At 37.3% G+C, this 20361-nt stretch overlaps 1 protein-coding gene across 2 annotated transcripts; it reads left to right on the forward strand.

Annotated features, from left to right (window-relative positions):
- The first annotated feature begins 7098 nt into the window (after nucleotides 1-7098).
- On the forward strand, nucleotides 7099-19715 carry LOC104102938 (vacuolar protein sorting-associated protein 51 homolog). Of its 2 annotated transcripts, none has more exons than XM_009610791.4 (20): nucleotides 7099-7473; nucleotides 8575-8714; nucleotides 9007-9061; nucleotides 9199-9306; nucleotides 10760-10858; nucleotides 10978-11031; nucleotides 11271-11348; nucleotides 12515-12652; nucleotides 13049-13149; nucleotides 13279-13346; nucleotides 15040-15113; nucleotides 15217-15283; nucleotides 15827-15945; nucleotides 16764-17030; nucleotides 17116-17229; nucleotides 17908-17979; nucleotides 18086-18136; nucleotides 18333-18563; nucleotides 18642-18818; nucleotides 19064-19715. In XM_009610791.4, the coding sequence occupies exons 1-20, from the start codon at nucleotides 7291-7293 to the stop codon at nucleotides 19178-19180; spliced, it is 2313 nt and encodes a 770-aa protein (XP_009609086.1). In that variant the 5' UTR covers nucleotides 7099-7290; the 3' UTR covers nucleotides 19181-19715. The 2 variants fall into 2 exon arrangements, with proteins under 2 accessions (XP_009609086.1, XP_009609085.1); XM_009610790.4 differs by having other exon boundaries at nucleotides 7101-7473; nucleotides 10954-11031.
- The last annotated feature ends 646 nt before the right edge of the window (nucleotides 19716-20361 follow it).

Here is a 20361-nt window from a genome sequence, read left to right on the forward strand (position 1 = left end):
GCGGGTATCCCATGTATTGTTCTTTGATTCTAATATTAAAAAAAGACGAGGTGAAGTCTGAGTAACCTCGGAAAGTCGGGAAAAATTATATGTGTAGTGTGTAATGCAGTTTTATCTGACTATTGCTTATTTGTGTAGGAACAACGATGCCTCCCAGAAAAGACACAGGCAAAGCCAAGGCTACTTCCACTGCGCCGGCTAAAGTAAAGGTGACCTCAGCACCTCCCCCAAATAAGAGAAAGGGGGGGGGGAGATACCTCCAATCTAAGTGGAGTACAAGCTATGGCAGCTATAGCAGCTATGCGTCAACAACCACAAGGCCAACAGGAGTTTGGCATCAACAGCATACCACCGCATACTAAGGATTGGTACAGGCGTTGTAGGCCTAAACATGTGCACCCGGAAGCAGCTATCAATGAACGCAGCTTGAAAGTGAAGTATCAAGCAATTTGGAGGGGCATTTAGGATATAGGGTTGAGCTATGTATTCAAGAATTCTATGTAGGGTTTGATCCACAGAGTACTGAATAGTTGGTGCCGATTCGTGGACGATTGATAGATTTTTCACCCACGGCCATATGTAATTTTTTAGGTTCTCCGGATGTTCCTGTGGAGCCATTGGACCACTTCATTCGCCGGCATACATACAGAGAGTTGAGACACATGCTTTGTGGTGCCGATTCTACGGCAGCATGGGTCCGGGATAAGATAACTAATCGGCACAAGAGGTTTCCGAAGAAGAAGATGAGGGTGGAGGCTCAAGTGTGGCTTAAACTGATAAATGCACGGCTCCTGCCGTGCAATCATGACACACTCATTAGCCGTGAGAGGACCTATGTACTCTACTTCCTCATGACGGGTCAAAGGGTAAATGTGGGTCATCTGATCTGCTACCAGATGTTTATAGTCAGAACGAGTAAAAAGATCGATCGTATGCCATTTGCCAATTTTCTAACTCAGTTTTTAAGACACGAGGAGGTTGAGGAGGAGCCAGAGTTTGACCACACCATCGATCAGCCCCTACGACAAACGGACATCACTAGCCTCCGGCTGAAAGAAGAGACTGCCATGACATTGTTGACAAGTACCGAGCGCAATGCTCGGGATGATAGTTTTATGGCACATCTCTATGGGATGATGGATTTGTAGCTAAGGATAGGAGGTCGACAGGCCACATCTGAGGAAAGGACTGAATTGGAGCACCGGTACCCTCTCAATGCTCATGCCCAGCAACTGGTTGGGTTAGGAGATGGATACGGACTCCCCAATGATGAGGATATCAACACACCGGAGCAGTCTAAAGCTGAGCCAGAGCAGTCAGATGGTGAGGGAGATGATGAGGAGGAGGAGGAGGACGAACATGATGAGGAGTGGAGAGCGTCAGAGGATGAAGACGTTGCTTGATCAAGGAGTTTCTTTACACCCTACTCATTTTTCGTGTTTTGTCATTTTGTGCATGCACTGAGGACAATGCATGATCTAAGTGTGGGGTGGGGACTTGTACATGGTTAATTTTAGTCATTTAGTTATTTAGTGTTAATTGTTTTAGTATGTGTTTTAGTAGTTTAGTAATTGATTTGGCTATGTGTTTTAGTTATTTATTGCCGTTAAAAGAGAAAAAAAAAAAGTTGGACTCATCCCGACGATGGATCTCCCAGACACTTTTCTTGAGGGAAGTAAGTCAAAAGAAAATACCAAAAAGATTTTTTGTGTGCAGATAGTGTAGTAATTCCCCCTTGATTTTTCTTTGGGTCGCGGTTCTTTTCCAGGGGCTTTTAGTTGAACTAGGCGTAGTTAGTTTTAATTTTTAGGAGTAGGAACTACGAATCTATGCATTTAATTGTAGCAATATCTCTTAGCTTTGTTATGCCTTAAAAATAGTTAGTACTATAGTTGTGACGCTTAGGCTCGGTTTTTTACTCTCACATAAGTACCTTAAATCATAGATTCCTAATTTTGCTTAACTGCTTTGACTGGAGTGTCGATATGAAACCAATCATGAGTGAGTTATGCGCCATGCGTGTGTGAGTTTTGTATGTATTCTCTGCATTGCATTTGATGTCTAGAACTTGCCCTGTGTGTGTGCAAAGCGAAATAGTAGTCTTGTTCAGTCTGAGAAGTGATATAGGCATTTCTTTGTTAAGCCAGATATATATAGTTTACCCGCCTAAAAGTTATGTAACGTAGTTAACACCTTTGAGCCTGTAATCATATTTTTTTGGCAACCACACTACAAGCCTTACCCAATTGTTTGAATTAACCATCTATTTGAACCTTTTCACCTCTAATGAGCACTTGAATTGTTATGAACTTTGTAAAAGTTAAAGTATGGGGTGGTTGATTTGGTTTTTGAGTGGAACTAATGAAATAAGGAGAAAGGTGAATTGTTTTGAAAAAGTAAGAGCCGCTTGAATTGAAAAAAAAATAGTTGTATTGCTGGGAAAAAGAATATTCTTTGATAAGTAGCGACTCTTATTGTAATTATGCTTAAAGAAATATAGGGTAATATAAATTGAAGTGAAGGTGGAATGTTTGGTTGGGCATAAGTATGGGATGTGTATTAAAGTATATTTATTAAAGTGCTTAAGGGAGGTGTAGTCACTCATATCCAAATGTATCCTACCCGACCCGCAGCCTACATTACAACCAATGAAAGTCCTATTTGATCTTAGACTAAATGAACTCAATTAGTAGAGTATTACACTACGGGCAAGCCTATGGTGCATCATTTGTGGCATATGAATGTTATTTCTGAGAGCGAGTGAATTTTGTCTATCTTGAGTTCCTATGTTCTTAAAATTCATGGTGTGTGGAACTAAGCTATTTGATTGGGTGAGGGCACATGATTCATAAAGGAAAGGTAATGTTGTTGACATCCATGTTAGAGTAAGTAAGTGAATTGTGAATAAGGCATGGTATTTGTGAGTCGAATCTTGAAGCGAGGATGTCACACTTGTGTGCTTAAACTATTTTAAAAATTCTTGGTGTAATGAGTTAGGAGAATTGCTTAAAAAAGTCGTATCTATAAGTATAGTTTGATTGCTCGAGGACGAGCAATGTTTAAGTGTGGGGTATTGATGTGTGGCTATAATTCCATAGTTTCGTACATTATGTGCCTTGCATTTTATATGCTTTAATGATAAATTACACTTTATTTGTGCATAATGAGGTATATTTTATGTGTAGGTGAATTGGAGATGAAAGTAGAGCAAAAGGGATACTTAAACGTTGAAAGTATGCTCGAGAATAGTGAAAAGGAGAGACTTGGTGAGGCCAGCCAAAGGCCAGGCTTTAGCCTGGCGAGGCCAGACAAATTCCAGGCGTTAGGCTAGCGATGCCAGGCTTGAGGCCAAGTTCAATCCGAGTTTTGAAGACTTAATTCGTTCCGGGTTTGACTAGGACTCGGCCCACACGTTTAGGGTTTCTTCTACACATATAAATAGACCTAAAAACACCACTTGGAGGACGTTTTTTTGTAGCCAGAGGCAAGAAGAGCTGGTGGAATCACTCCTTGGGAGTTAGAATCATCATTTCTACATCTTTTCATCTTTACTCTGTATTTTAATTATGCAGAATATTTGGGATATTGTTACTATCAGTATGAGTATCTAACTTCCTAATCTAGGGTTTTGATGGAACCTATTGAAGGATGATTTTCTTATTACGTTAATATAAATTTGCCGCAGTATTTTCTCTATTTGTTCAACTATATTATTCTTGTGGTTGATTGAAGGGCCCTCAATTAGCTGTGCCTATTTAGTATGTATTACTCGGGAGAGAGTGCATATTTAGGTATTTGTTGAACAACATTACTCCTAAACGTATATGAGGGATCAATACAAATATTTAAAAGTGTGTTTAGGGATAACGAAACCTTGATGCGATCTGAGTGAGCTGTACTTAATGCCAGCTAGCGTAATTCGGGAGAATATGCCTAGTAAATTGTGGTAATTACTTTGGAAAGAGTTACGATAGTTAGAGTGCTCATGGTCGATAGAGAAGACGACAGTTAGGCAAATTTGTAGAAAACGTAGCGGAAAAGATTCCGACAATAGGGGAAATCACAACCTTAAATCATTTCAATTCTTGTTTACAACTCGTTCGTAGTTAGTTGTTAATTATTACATTTTCATTACATAATATTTAGTTAATAAAACCCAATCTGTTACTTAAATATTTCTGAAGATTGATTGTGTGAATTTGTGCGAGTCTAGTAGTTGTGTTTGATAGGTTAATTTCCTGTGGGATTCGACTCTGGACTTACTAGCCGGAACATATTCGCAACGATCGCTTAGTCCTTTTTATAAGACATAGTTGGGCGTGATCAATTTACAGCGCTCTGTTGATCTCTTTTGTTATGTTCCCTAGCGGTGGTGCTTACTTTTCCCTGTTGGAGTCGAAAACGATGAAATTTCTTGGGATGATGGTTGAATAGTCACAAATTATAGAGTCGTCGTTGGGTCTTCCGCTATTGGGTCTGCGAAGAAGGTAATCGATTGTTAAGAGATGAAGTTGTTGATCAATGGGGGATCTAGGTTGGGATGCATGCTGCCACTGAGGGTTATCAATTGCCAGAGGTTTGGGCCAAAGGCTACCAAGGCCCTTTTCAGGGCCTCCACTGTTACCCTTGCTAGGTGCGCAGGGTTTTGGACGATTAGGGTCACCTACTGGTTCCTTATAGTGAAATTATAGGCAAGTCCCTGACCCTATAGTGCCACTTCCTGCCACGATGTCGGTGTGTGGTCTAGCGGCAATGGGATGTAGGTCATGATGGTGGGTGATTTTTGGGAGTTTTTCATTTTTGTGCTTCCTGGCCTTACCTCTTTAGGTAAAATTAAGGATTAGGTTAGGCGTTTGGTACATAATGGGTAATTGGAGTTACAAGTCAAATCAGATTCAGCAAATTGAGCGTTGGTATTTGCATCTAATACCGTGGATTTGTAATTAATTGTGAATCTGTTTGAGTGGACGAAAGGTGTCATGTCACTTGAGTTTGAGTGATTTCTCAAGTGAGGCACTTGAGTATCCATGAATTGTGGTGAAGTTGATTATGTAGAGATCTCTGTTAGGGGATGAGTTGGGGGCGTGTATGTATTGGGATAGGTAGAATCATTTGGGCTCGTAAACTCCGATTAGGTATGGTTCAAGTAGTGGATTTGGTTGGGAGGTGGTGGCCCAATCCAATTTTGCTTGTCAGGTCAATACCTGATTTTGGGTTAGTGATGGGGCCCTCATTGTGTACAACTTGGGCGGGTCGATTAGTTGTATCCATGGCCGCCTCTTCAGACTCCGGTCCTGTTTTTCTTTTTGCGTTTGACTTGGATGAGACCTTGTGGATTGGACTATCGGAGTTTAAGAAATGGGTTTTTGTTTGTTATTCAGATTATTGAGCCGATTATTAATTTTAGAATTATATTGAAAAGTTTGAGTTTCCAGAAACTTACCAGAATTTGCATCGAACATTTTTACGTGTATCTTTTGTGATTTTTATTCAGGATGGTTTGCAATTTCTGCTTCACTGCTTTGTGCCTACATGGGTTTTTTATTTGGTTTCCTTCTTCGTGGGAAGGTTACCGTCATCCATTCGTCCTTATCTTCTTTAGGACTACGCGTTTCAGAGCATTTTTGGACTTATTGTGATGGTGTTTTCCTTTCTTGCATGTAATTGTAAGATTTAAAGGTGTGGCCAATTTTGTCACAACTTTTGCACAAGGTTCATTCCCTTTCATAGATCACTGCCTGTTTGTAGTCTCTGGTAATGACTAATATTTTCACCGAAATTTCAAGTGGAACCTGTATACATATGCGGGCATACCTCACTTTAGAGTGGAGGATGTGCAAGTATCAATTTTAAGTAATTTGCCAAGCTTCCGACCTACCTTTTTCAGAATTTCTTTATCATAGAATTCTATTGGCAACTGTAGTAGGCGAATCCATGTGGCAGTGGAAAATAGTGTAGCTTCCTGTGGAACGAATTTTGGTTCCCATTTACGTACTAATAGGAAGTTCTTAGAGATAAACCATGGACCCAGGTGTAGTGCCTTAGCCATGTTTTCCTCTAAACTAATCTTGACTATGAAGAAGTCCCAACCTAAATCAATCAAGATTAACTGTTCAGAAGGTTTTCAGAGGTGAGATAGCTTAGATCGGAAGTAATAGTGGGACATTCTATGACCAACGACATTTATGATTACTGAAAATCGCCATGGATGGTATAGACGTTTCTTGTCTTTCTGGGATAAGGCTATTGGACCATCAACTACTTTGCCCCTATCATCTTTACTATTTGAGGGGAGTTCTTCTTCATAATACTCTGCTTGGCTTGTTGCTTATTTATCTAGTAACATTTCTTTGTAGGAGTGCATTGTGGTTTCTTGCACGTCCATTTGGTTAATTTTATCTGGTGGTTCCGGTGGGATAATTGGCGGTGTTTGTATCCATAATAGATATTATAGAGGGAGGTGAGAGATTCTCTCTCTAGCTAAAAAAAATAGTACCACGGAGTATGGAGTGAGTTATATACTTAGAAGAATAGAAAAGACAGGAAAAAAAAATGTGTAACCTACAAAAATTGAAACATGTAAATATATTTTATGTTTAGTTTGATTTGATTTATATGTTTAACAAACAATTTGGTAAGGGTTGATTTTTTTTAAATGTAAAAAATCAAATTAAAGAAAACCACAAAATACTCATTTTAAGTTTCTTCTCTTTAACTGAAACTAAATTAAAGAACAACTCTCAAAATACACGTGGATACAAGGAATAATTAAAGAATTATTTCATGCATTTTTTGTCAATTTTTTTGAAAAAAATAACAATGTTTTATTTCAAAGTTCAAAACAAAAATAAGAATATTAAAATTCCACAACTTCAAATTTTAAGTTTATATACTACTATTTTGAAAACAAAACTAAATAGCGTGCTTCGGCAAGCTCCAAAATACACTTATTTTGAAAAAAATAGTTTTGGAGAATAATAATTTGTACTTGATTAATATCTTATTTTACTTTTTTAACTTCTGAAAGCACATTATTATGCCATTAAAATATTTTTTTTACAAGCTTGGACAAATACCTAACTCTGTAAAATAAGCAATTGTTAAATTAAAAAACATAATCACTTTTGGCATCCTTGGCCAAACAGGCTATAAACATGCAATCGGATCACAATGATCAGATTTAGCATCAATTCACAGGGAGTTCTCAGTCGAATTAGTTAGCAGACGAAGAACACTGCCATAGCGTTTGAAAGAATTCACTGTCAAATTCTGAAAGATTTGAAAGAAAAAATGGGGGAAGACGATGTGCCGCTGGACGATAAATCAAAGAGAATGAGAGACCTGTTATCAAGCTTCTATTCTCCTGATCATCCTAATTCTAATTCAATGTCGCCCAAAGCTACGTCCCGATTCGCTACATTGGATACCATCAACACCACCCCATTCGACGCCGATCAATACATGAACCTTCTTGTATGTCTCTCATCCTTCGCATTGTTTTTCCCAATAATACTCTGTACGTTCCATTTTATATGATTGTTAATGAGTTTAAGATTGTAACTTGACGTATGCATTATGTTAGTGGTAATGGATGAAAATATTAAAGTAAAAGAATATATTACCCCTATTAATATAGAATATCTAAGAACATCCCAAACTGGAAGAGTGATATATAAATTTTAATGGAGGGAGTAATATGAGAGATGTTTTTTTTATGGTGACACATTTCTCCATTGTCTGTATTCTATTTGTGTAATCACAATGGTATAATTCCCTATACTACTATGTTTATGATCCCATGTAGAGTCCACTATATTATGATTCACAATACGTCTTTCTTTCGATGCACCAGGCTTCTGAAATGGAAGGGTGTCATACAAATAGGAACGGAGTAAGTACTACGAGAGGTGGTTTATGGTGACCCATTTTAGGTAGTATGTATCCCCTTTTTGTAATAGCAGGGTTAGAGTTCTCCGTACTACTTTGTGAGCATGTTATGATCTCATGTCGAGTCCATTTATCGCGATTCACAGTATGCCTTTAGTTGTACTAATCTGCCAAAATGAATGAGTGCCATATAAATTTGAATGGAAGGAGTAATGTGAAAGGTGGTTTGTACTGACCCTAATCACTATGGTATAGTTCCCTGTACTACTATGCGACCATGTTATGAGCCAATGTTTAATCCCTTTATTACGATTCACAAGAAGTCTTTCAATGTACCTATCTGCATCTAAGTGTAGCATACATGTAACCTTATCCAAAAAAGAAAAAAGGAAAAAGAAAAAAGGAAAAGAAAAGAAAGAGAATGTAAAATATATGTTTGGAAATAAAACTGTTGTAACTCTTTAAAGAAATGACATAAAACTTTATGTGAGAGCATGATTATTTTCCTTAACTTAATGTGCTCTTCTGAAAGACTTCCGGCGTAACATATGAAATGCTTATGCTATATTTTATCAGAGAGATTGTCACTAGTCTTTTTCTTTGTCCAGGAGTTAGCTATTCTCTTAATGATACCATCGTCCTTGAAAGGATGATTGACTAGATAATGTGATTTTTCTGCATATATAGGTGCAGAAGTCCAATTTGGAAGGTTTGCTTCAGAGGCATGTTGAAATGGCTGCTGAGATTAAGAATCTTGATACTGACCTGCAGATGTTGGTATATGAAAATTACAACAAGTTTGTAAGTGCCACAGACGCTATTAAAAGGTAAACCTTTTCTTTGGAAGTAGCTTTAAGATGTGAGCTATTTCATCATGTTAGTGGCAGATACTTGGGTACAATTGCAGCTGAATTCTAACTTAGTGCGTCGAGCTTTTTATGACATTATCGGCTGTGCCATGGTTCCTGAATAATTGAGAAGAAATAAGTAGCTTCGTCAGTTTCTTGCGTTGTTATGCTATCCTCAGATCGGATGTTGATATCACGATTGGCAGGGTTTTATTTTTTGTATTCTCTTTTGGCATGTTGGTGCAGAAGTTATTTAATGATTGCTTTTCAGGATGAATAACAATATTGTTGGCATGGAAACAAATATGGAACAGCTGCTTGAAAAGGTTTTTATTTTCTTTCTTTCCTTTCTTTTAATCGTCCAAAGAATTATTTGCTTTATTTGGTTTTACTTTTGACCCAGGAAATAAAAGATGAAAAGGAATTGTGTGTGAAGTATTAGATTTCTTTCAATTGTTTGCAGATAATGTCCGTTCAATCTAGAAGTGATGGGGTTAATACTTCTCTTTTTGAGAAGAGAGAACACATTGAGAAATTGCATCGGACCCGCAATCTTCTACGAAAAGTTCAGGTACTAAAGTGAGGTATTAAGCTTGAAGATTTGATTTGATGCATCTCTAGGGGTGTTCATATAGCACTCTTCAGAACTAAATGAATCTTGCTCTTTCTGAATATGGAAAAAAGAAGAAGCCATTTCGATTTCTACCCTCCTGATTTACGAGCTGGTTAATTATCGGATGTTTATGATTAAAGTAAGGGCATGATGGTGATTGGCAGCGAATCTGTATGTTAGTGTCCCACATTGGTTGAAAGAATTGAATGTTGTCTTCTCGTATGCTCATGGACAATCCTCAATTCCTCACTCCATGAGCTAGCTTGTCAGTTGAGTTAGACCAAGCCCATCTTTTTAACGTGGTATTAGAGCCAACCCATCTACATTGTTGTGTTTCCCAATGTTGGGCTCACATTTTTTTAAATAATATTTTTCATTACATAGGGGATGGGGAAGGGGAAGGGAGAAGGGGTGGCGAGAATCGTACGCACCCTGATTGTATGGAAGATTTTTCTATGTTCCACTTGTCCAGACTTGGGCATGCCGCATATTGGGGGGGGGGATCGTACCCGCACCGATTGTATGGAAAATTTCCCTAAATTCCAGTTGTTCAGACCTGTGCATGCCGCGTGGGTGGGTGGGGGGGGGGGGTGTTCCCACATTAGTTGAGGAAAAGTTCTCCTCATATGGTCTTGAACAATTCTCACCCCATGAACTAGCTTTTGGAGTTGAGTTAGGCTCAAAGTCCATTTTTCTTAACATTGTAATTAGATTAAGATATTAATTGAAGAACAAAGGAATAAGCCATTTCGTACCCTGATGAAAAGTGGAACAAAATAGTCAGCCATTTCATATTTACCGCCTGATCTTTGGAGCTGGTTAATTGTTCATTCTATGTGATGACATGATTGTATGACGGGCATGAGAAGGTGATTGCCAATGAAAAGATTGACGAAGTTGTAAACTATACCTGATGTTAATGGAAATACAAAATACTCTCTCGGATCTTATTTTATATGACTCTATTTGACCGGAGTATAAAGGGCAGCCCGGTGCACTAAGCTCCCGCTATGCGCGGGGTCCGGGGAGTATAAGATGTTAAATTCACTTAGTTATTCTATTAGTATTAGTACAATGGAAGAAACAATAAGTTTGAGAGAAATTATCATATCACAATTAACATTTGTATAGTGAAATGTACTTGAATTCTTATTAGTTGTGAAAGGTGTATAGAAATAGTATGGTGTCAAACGTGTTGTGGCATCCCAAAATTTAAAGAATGTCATATAAATTGGGATGGAGAGAGTGCATTATTATTTGGCAGCAGAATAGACTTTTGATTCAGTCTCATCATATCACTTTCTTTGGTGAGATAGATAAATTTCAGTTTTATGTTTATGCTGCTATAATGTAAGTATTAGTCTGGCCATGACTGAGTGACACAGATTTCCTCTTTTTTGGAAAAGAGCAGTTCATATACGATCTACCTGCTAGGTTAGCGAAGTGCATCAAATCAGAAGCCTATGCTGATGCAGTAAAATACTATACAGGAGCCATGCCCATTTTCAAGGTTTGCAGTGATCCTTGGGTCCACATCTTTATCCTTTTCATGATATCATTGCATTTAAAAATCTTAGTTTTGCTGATGTTACTTATTTGTACTAGGCTTATGGGAACTCTTCATTCCAGGACTGCAAACGAGCCTCAGAAGAAGCAATCGCTATCATTATTAAAGCCTTGCAGGTCTGTAAGTGATCCAATTTCTTGGCTGGGAGTGGCCAGTTTATTCGGTGGAGGTAGTTGTAGTGTTTGTATAATTCCCATGCACCAAGTAGATCCCTGCGACTACTTTTGAAGGAGCATAGGGTAAACATAAAGTAGGAAAAGCAATTTTCTGGACATATACCCTGCTTATTTGGTTTTACTGTTAAGAAAAAACAGTTGGACTTCATGATGCATATTACTTTTTGTTTGCTTTTCAGGGCAAGGTATTCTCGGATTCCGAATCCATACAAGCCAGGGCAGAGGCTGTTATGCTCCTTAAGCAATTAGATTTTCCGGTCTGTATCACGCCTCCTCCTTTTCCTGCCGTGTCCATCTACTTCTTGTCTTCTGGTGCATGGTTCACTTTGGTCTTGAACTAATTTGAGATGAATTCTTTGATTTTTCATAAGAATCTCCATCTCTTTCCGTAGAAGCAAAATTTGTAACTACAAAGTTCCCTCATTCCCATTTTGTGTCACAGTCACTTTACCTTTTCGAAAATTTAATTTCTTTGATTATGACATTCACAAGCATTTTACAGTATCGACAAATAAATTTTTGGGTCTGTGTCATGCCTCATCCAGTAATTAATTGTGGATGATTAACCACAATATTCAGAGGGTGATTAACCACCCTGATATTCAGAGGGTAGTGGCGTCAACATTTTACCGTTATTTATTGTGGCAGTAATAAATTAGAGAAGCCAGCCTAAAAGTATTGATTAACCACTCTTCGACACCTCAAAGGGGTAGCGTGATGCACTTAGCTCCGGTAGCATGGGATCCCGGGAAGGGCCATATCATATTGGGTCTATTGTGCGCAACTTTACCTAACAATCTAGAATTTCGGCAAGAGGTTGTTGCCACAGCTTGAACCTGTCACCTTTTGGTCACACTGTGACTACTCTTGCTGTTGCACCTATGCTCCCCTTCAGTCTTCAACACCTAAAAAATTAGAATATGCTTTCTTTGTGTAATATACCACAAATGACTGCATTTCTTTTTTTGTTTTGTCTTTTCCAAGTAAAGGTTGGAGAATGTGAAGAATGTCTCAAATAATAGTAAAGGACATATCAGAACTTCTCAATTTATTTTGAGGCCTATTACTATGGTTAGAGACTTGAGATCAGGGAAAACACAACCATTTTGTATGCCGGTCTCATAACATGGAACATGTTGCAGGCTTCTGATAAATATAAATACTCCAATGGTAAAAGGGAGAAATAAAAAGAAGAGTAAACTCGCCCAGGTTCGGTCTTCAAGCTAGTGGGGACAGCTTGAGAATAACTATCCAAGTTTGTGTAAATATAAAGATTGAGGGCCATAAAATTAAGTGCATCCCTCTAGATTTAACAACTCTGCTATCCTATAATCTTCAAACGTGCAGTGCAATAAAGTGGATTGGAAGTTCAAACGTCTTGTTGTTGTGACTTTGCCTTTGGAATTATATGTCTATGTTGCAGGTTAATAATTTGAAGGTGCAACTCTTTGGAAAGTTAGAAGAGTTCCTTGTGGATCTCCATCTAGAATCTAAGGAAATAAGACATTCTTCATCAGACCTTGGTGGGATTCCGTTATCGCCTTCTTCTTGTGCTCATGAGGTATGTCAAAGCAATATAACTAATATTCTTGGAATTTTTCCACTTTAAACCTATCAAAAGAAAAAGAGAAGGAATGTAAGATAAAGAGTGCGTTTAGTACTTAAAAGAGAACTTCTAACATCTATAAACAATTAATAAACTTCATCTGGCATGACCGTCACATTTGTATGAAAGAGAATACACGTCACTGAGAGAGACGGCATCTGCTCATGCCGCTATCACATATTTCCGCTCAAAAAAAGAAATGTTATGTTTCTTTCAGCGTGTGTCAATACCAAAGAAAACAGATATGGTAGCTTAAATATGCTTCTGCCAGAAACCTTTGGAGTATCAAATATTCTTCTCCTTTCCAGTTCTCGTACTGTACTTGATAAATTGTCCTCTTTACAACTTTAGGCTTCCATTCGTGAATTTGCTGAGGCTGTCCGCGCTTATCGAGTTATTTTCCCTGATTCCGAACAACAGCTCTTTAGACTTGCAAAAAACTTAGCTACAAAGTATGGGTGCACTTCTCTTTTCCTCCACTTTGCTTCGTGGCTGAAATTGATCTTGCTTTCTGGATATTGTTTGTGCATAAATTTCTATATCTGAACAGTATAACAGAGCAACTCTGTTGAAAACTTTAGGCACTTTGAAGCCACACAACAGCACATCAAGAAGCAGCTCGCTTCAGCAGACCTTGTCACCATGTTGCGTAAGTTCCAGTCGCCATTACTTCATCGTCACATTTAGTGTTGGTCTTTACTTTGTTTTCCATGTTAGATGCTTCTCTTCCGCCTTTCTCCAGGGATTCATAGCCATCATTATCTTTCACCATTTGCCATCTGCTATTTATGTAGCACTTGAGAAAAACACATCATTTCAACTCGCTCTATGCTTGGTTAGGTTTAGCCATATAGGACAGCAGGCTGAAGGTTTTAAATTCTCGATATCCTTCTTTGCTTTTTGTCAAAAAACGAACCGTTGTTGCTTTTCTCATATTACCATAAATGATACTGCCTTACAGGCCATCTTATGATCTTCCAACTTGCAAGGCAGCTCAGTCCTATTTGACGTGTACTTGTTATTATTGTTCTATCTTAGGCAAAGTCCTGTCCACTTGTCATCTCAGAAGGAGAATGATGTTTATGCAAGCTTTGTGCTCAAGAGCTCTTCTGGAAATGTTGATCCATACATGGCTGAAACACAATGTCTCTAGGGAGGATATTGTCTTCTTTTTCTTGGTTAATTTCATGCATGGTCACTAAACTTTATATGTTGTATCAGTAAAGTCACAAACTAATTTTTGTCTCATTAAAGTCACTGAACTATGTGTTAGTTGCGCAGAAAATACAATTTACTGAAGTATTTTTTGTGACTTTACTGATACAACAGGTAAAACTTAGTGACCATTTGTGAAATTACCTGGGGTTTGGTTGTTGGGATTGGAAATATTATCATATGCTAATGCAGAAGGACAATAAGAGAAGCTAATACCAAGAGGGACACACACTCATATTTTGAAGAGTTTGTGATTATCCTTTTTAGTTGATACTTTCTGTGTTTCTCACTTGATTTTGAGGATCATTTAAGCCTCAATTAACTCTTGATTCTTTTAGTCGGTTTTGTCTTATGCAAGTATTTAGCTTTTCAACTGTCACAAAAAAAAATTCTAGTGAAATGCTACTGTAACCTAGCTATTCAGTTTTGTCGAAGGTGTGCTTGCACCCCAAAGTGTGGTGCAATGCAAGATAGGGTCTTGCCTTAGCTTAGGTGGTGTTCAGCAAAGATGCCAAGGTGTTACAGGGTGCGCCTCAGCAAACCCTGTCAACGGCTACTTTTTTTGAAAGGTCAAAGTTTTATCAGGCTCATGTTCATGAAAAGGCAACACTAAACTATAAATATAGCCAAGAAAGCGAGTTCTTGATTGATTAAGAACATTGTGGATGAATATGATTGTAATTACTAAATTAGGTATATGTAATAAAAAATTTAGTACAAGAAAATCAGTCCACAAATCTTTATTTGTCCCCCTAAAAAATAATCTGAATCAGAATGCATCTTTGCATTTACATCAGAAATTTAAGGTGGTTTCCGAATTTGATTGACTCGGTTTTTAACTTCATTTATTTCTCTTAATTACAGTCTTCCAGTTCTTCTACCCTTATAATTGTTGTTTGTTCGCATGGTTATTGAGTGACATGCGTGTGTGTGTATAACTATTAGTTTTTCTTTATTCTGGACCTTTATTCACTGACTGTGCTTTATTTAAGCTTTGCACTCAAAACCTTCTACACCTCGCTTTTCTACCTTTGTCTTTGATCGCACTGGCTCTTTGTAGACACCACTTATGCACGTAGTGACTGCTAATTGATGCAAATTGTTCTTTTACACATATTTTTCCTCAGGGGTAATTTGGACAAATGTGCTTCTGATGGATGAAGTGCTGCCAGAGGCTGGTCTGCGTGATTTTACATTTGAGGTTGCTTATAATAGAAATGAACGTTATAGATTCATCTTGTTCGGCTGGGTCTGTTGTTACAGTAATGGGTTTGGTATATCTGATAACCCCTGTGTGGTTTCAGGCTGCTCATGTTGCTATCAAACAATATTTTGCTTGCAGATTTAGTCATCTTCTGCTAGATATTTCAGGTATATCTTTTTAAACTGGCACTGCTGGATAAAAAATCTAAAACTTGACTCATACTAAATATGTTAGGTTTTAGGTTTAAGAGTTATACCGGCATCTTTAAGAAGGATGTGTAAAATGGAAAACTATTAATTTGCACAAAGTAATCCAGAACCTCATTATTTCTTCTTAGATAGCTACTCTGTCCTATATTGAATCTTGTGAATCGTGATGTGATTTAGCAAAGTTTATTAAGAAGATAACTAAAAATAATAGATTATCATAAGTCTTTCAGAGGATAAAAACTGTTGAATATTCTTCAAAAAAAGTCTGAGGTCCATCTTATATGTTGTATCGTCTCAGATTCAGAACTTAATGCACAATTTATGACTATCTTTTTCTTCCTTTTTTTTATATTATTTGGGTTATTCCAAAATCTTAACTGCCCTTAGATGGTAAATAAGTTCTATCAAAGAAAATGACCTTTAATACGAAACCACTTATTTGACATGAGCTCTAAATTAGTCCGAGTTTGACTGTCGCTTTACTTTCTTTTAAATTGGCAGGTACTCTTGTAAAAGTCCATGATAATCAAAAGGGTGTAATTGAAGAAGAGTATCCTTTGCAGGCTGCCCTTGAGATCAGCAAAAATGCATTAGTTCAAGGCAGCATGGATGCCTTACTGGTAAAAAGTAGTTCTGTGGCTTTATATGAATTAAGAAGTTATCGTGAATCTCTGTATCAAAAAATTCATAAGTTGGTTCAAAGATCAAAGCTGCTGACCTTTTAGTTTTCAGTGGGACTGGTTCTTAAAGTAGTTGGTTTCTGATGATTGGTTTCGTTCCCTAGCCTCCATATTTCTTTTCTTTCACCATTTGATTCTACCCAGAGAATGGTTTAAGTAAGAATTGTAGAAAACATGTGGAATTGATAGATCAAAGAGGATTTCCGCCAAACCTGTGAATGGAGCTAAAGTGTTGGTGAATCCCTTGGGAACTAAACTGATTTTTATTTACAAGGTATAGGTAAGAATCATGTACCAGTAACACCGAGTGAGTTCTTTTTCACGTGGATTATTCTGTGATATGCATCTAGAGCTTCTTGAATAGTGGAGTACTGTGAACCAAAGTCTTTTACTGATGAAGTTATGTTACTACATGAAATGAGGGTGCATTAAAATTTTCTGCCGCTATAACTACTGACCTACTTCGGTCTTTGCTGTTATAAAGGGTCATTCTAAGTTTGATCTCAAGTAACAGACAAACAGTTTTTATTATGCCAAAATTGTCAGGAAGGTGACTCAACTGAACAAAAGACTTGTTGCGAAAATTACTGAGCATACCTCCGATTTTTATTTTTTTTGAAAAAAGCTATAAGATCAGAAAGTAGAAATGGGTAAAACTAGCACCTTGATTTCAGATACACTCTATCAGAGTGCAGCTTCTAGATTTCCAGTCAATTGTGTATTTTATTGTACTTTTACTTTGATTTTTCATATAACAGGATTTCCGTCGACTTCTTGATGAGAACTTGGAAGTGCTATCAGCGTTGACAGACTTGATCATTGATTGGGTGCAAGAAGGATTTCAGGAATTCTTCAGGAAGCTTAGTGATCAATTTCTCGTGCTTTCGCGAAAGAAATATTCAGCTAATCAGGACCTTATCTTTTGGGAGGGAATGCAGGGTGATAAAGTACTTCCTGGGCTTGTTCTTTTGCTGGCTCAACTCTCTGTTTTTATTGAGCAAAATGCCATTACCAGAATTAGTGAGGCAAGGAGTTGTCTAATCATTACCTCAGTATAGTTCCCTTATCTGCCCCATCTAAATGAGCTTTTTGAATTTTTCAAATTTTCAGGAAATATCTCCTTTTTCTGGCAGTGGGTATCGGGGCCATGACAATGGTCCAGCTTTTGTTCCTGCAGAAATTTGTCGTATCTTTCAATCAGCTGGTGAAGAACTCTTGCAGCATGTATGTATCTGAATTCTGAACATTTTCGTACTTCTACAAACATCTCACTGTTATTTGTTTTACTGGTTGACTTTGCCAGAGGTGTATGGATTAATTTATTTGATCTATAGAGGAAGTTTACCATGTCTAGTCTTTGCTGTTTTCATGCTTGTATTTAGTAGCTTTGATACCCATTTAGGCCTTCGATGATAAACTTATGCCATATAAAAGGAAAACTGCCAGAGTCTTTTATTGGGACGGAGAGGTTATTGCAGTATACAAAAACAGCATTTCCTTTGTTTTTGTTTTTCTGATAAGTTGCAAAACCGTTATTCTTATTTCATTGGATTAATCACAAAAACAATATTTTTTTTGTTTCGGATTTATAAAATTTTTTCTGGGAATCAATTTTATGTCTAGCCTGCAAACTTTGTCAGTCATTTCCATTTAAATTGCTATTCTCCATTTTATTGTGAAAATTGGAGCATCTGAATCATTGAGCATACGATGCTAAATTTTTCTTATGAATTATGTTATTCATATTAAGGAAAATGAAGCTTGTGATATTTGTTTTATTTCCTTCGTTGGTAGATAGCTAATAGAGTTTAATCTTTATTTTTTAATTTATAAATTTGAATTTAATTAGAGTTTAATTTAAAAAAAACTGAGTTTTAATTCTATTTCAATCTCCTGTTTCAGTATATAAGCTTGAAAACACGGAAGATACTGATTCTGTTGAAGAAGAGGTTTATAACCCCCAATTGGGTTAAGGTAAGCAGACATGGTCAGCTAGCACTAATCACTTGTAAGCGCATTACGATGATGGCTTGTGCTAATTTTTGCCCTACCTTCCTATTTCTATTCCCTCTTTGTATAGCATAAAGAGCCCAGGGAAGTTCATATGTTCATTGATCTGCTTCTCCAAGAGGTAAGTTCTGCGCGTTTCGTCTTCTCTTCCTGTTCCAAGATCAGGTTTTTGTAATAGGATATTGAAGCACAGAGGAGTGAAAAGTAGCACCTTTTAACTTATTTGACATACACTATAGTTTCTTCTCCAATAATAGTCAATATGACAATAGTTTAGTTGAAAACTTAACCTTTTTCCTGTTTGATCTCATTTCCAGCTGGATACAATCCTTAATGAAGTAAAGCAAATATTGCCTGAAGGGCTCCACCGTAAGCATCGGCGTACAGACAGCAACGGGAGTAATACATCTTCTCGTAGTAATCCATTGAGAGATGATAAATTGGTACGTTCAAATACCCAAAAGGCCAGGAGTCAGCTTCTTGAGTCCCATTTAGCAAAATTGTTCAAGCAGAAGATGGAAATTTTTACTAAAGTTGAACACACACAGGTTTGGTTCTAGTGTTTCTAACTCAAAAACCTGCACTAATTTTGGAAATCAATGAAATAAGGATCACGTCATGTGCAGGAATCCGTCATAACTACTATTATAAAACTTTTCTTGAAGAGTTTACAAGAATTTGTCCGACTTCAGACTTTTAACCGAAGTGGATTTCAACAAATTCAGTTGGACATTCATTTTCTTAAGACCACTCTTAAGGATACTGCTGAAGATGAAGCTGCAGTTGATTTTTTGCTTGATGAGGTAAAGACGGAATCTCCTAATACTTAACAGCTACTCTGTCAATGACTTGTACCTGTTTTGCCTTCTTTAGTGACCATCCCATCCTAGCTCCCTTCCCGACCTCTCCCCCCCCCCCCCCTGTATATTTGACTTTGTAAATTGTAGTATAAATCATCCAGTTGCTTGTCACTGCATATACTGGAAGTAGCATGCTCCAACCGTTTTTATCTAGCAACAAATGATAAAGGGTGTTTCTTGCTGAACAGGTGATTGTTGCTGCTGCTGAACGCTGTCTTGATCCCATTCCTTTGGAACCTGCTATCGTAGACAGGCTTACCCAAGCAAAGTTGGCAAAAAATTCTGAACAGAGTCCTACTTCATAATAATGTGGGGGGCCTGGGAGCTCAAATGCATCGTGCCGCGACTGATGACCTTGCTGTAATCAGAAAGCATGCACCTGATGCTAAGTACATATTGGAAGGAACATCCACCCTGCTTTGAAGTTTTTGCGGGTAGAGTTGAATTCAAGATTTAAAGTTAAATGGGTTCAGAATGGATATGATCTGTCATATCTTTACATTTTTTATTTTTTTTAAATATTTGTATAAGTGATTCGAGCAGAAGATAGTGGTTTTAGTTGAACCCCAAAATTTGCTCTAGATTTGCCTCTATTTACAGGCAACATGGCGTATACATCTCTTTTATAGAGAATAGAAGCATTGCCAATTTGCCAGTCAGCTCTGGTTCTTTGACGAATCACGTTGCATCTGAGTTTATGTGCATCACTAGTTTGTTGAGGAGCCAGCTATTAACGTGGTTGCAGAATTTTCCAAATGGAAGTAGGCGGAGAGTGAATTTCGTAATTTGTAAATTCATTTTATTTAATCAGTTAATCAATGGGTCATTTGTTTTGTTTAATCCCTAAATTCCAATTTAACGGCTAGGTTGACTTTCACTATCAACATTGCCAAATTTAACCATCAAATTATTATTAACATCTTTAGTCTTTTTGCAGCAAGAAGTTAAATCGTATTCTATACTTCCCCTGTTAAGACTTTCAAATTTTTTGTCTTAATTCAGACATCAATTACTCGTTTTAAAAAAAAAAATACGTAATTAGAACCTAGATTAAAAAAAAAGGATTAGTATAAATCACAACTTGTTATAACAAGATATTTAAATATATATTATGAAAAAAATTGTTTGAATAACTAAATAATAATGTTATATGAAGAGGAAGATGTGGAGTGATACTTTTGTTATCGTTTAATAATTGGCCCCTACTGCAACGAAATTGGTCAAAGTGATAACCATCAAATTACACTTAATGTATGACAAATGGACTAATTAAATTGGTTTGAGTTAGGGTCGGCATTCGGGCTGCTCGGATTGCATATAAAAATTTCGGTTTGGATTTTCGGTTTTCGGATTGAAGAAAGAAAAAATGACCCTCTATAGTCCCTGAAAATTTTCTTAACCCATATTTTCCCCCATAGACCTGAAATAGCCATTAGGCCTGATTTAATGACAAATTATAGCCACTATTCCCAATGCACTTCTTCCC

This window comes from Nicotiana tomentosiformis, chromosome 1 (assembly GCF_000390325.3).
Source record: "Nicotiana tomentosiformis chromosome 1, ASM39032v3, whole genome shotgun sequence".
Lineage (NCBI taxonomy): Eukaryota > Viridiplantae > Streptophyta > Magnoliopsida > Solanales > Solanaceae > Nicotiana > Nicotiana tomentosiformis.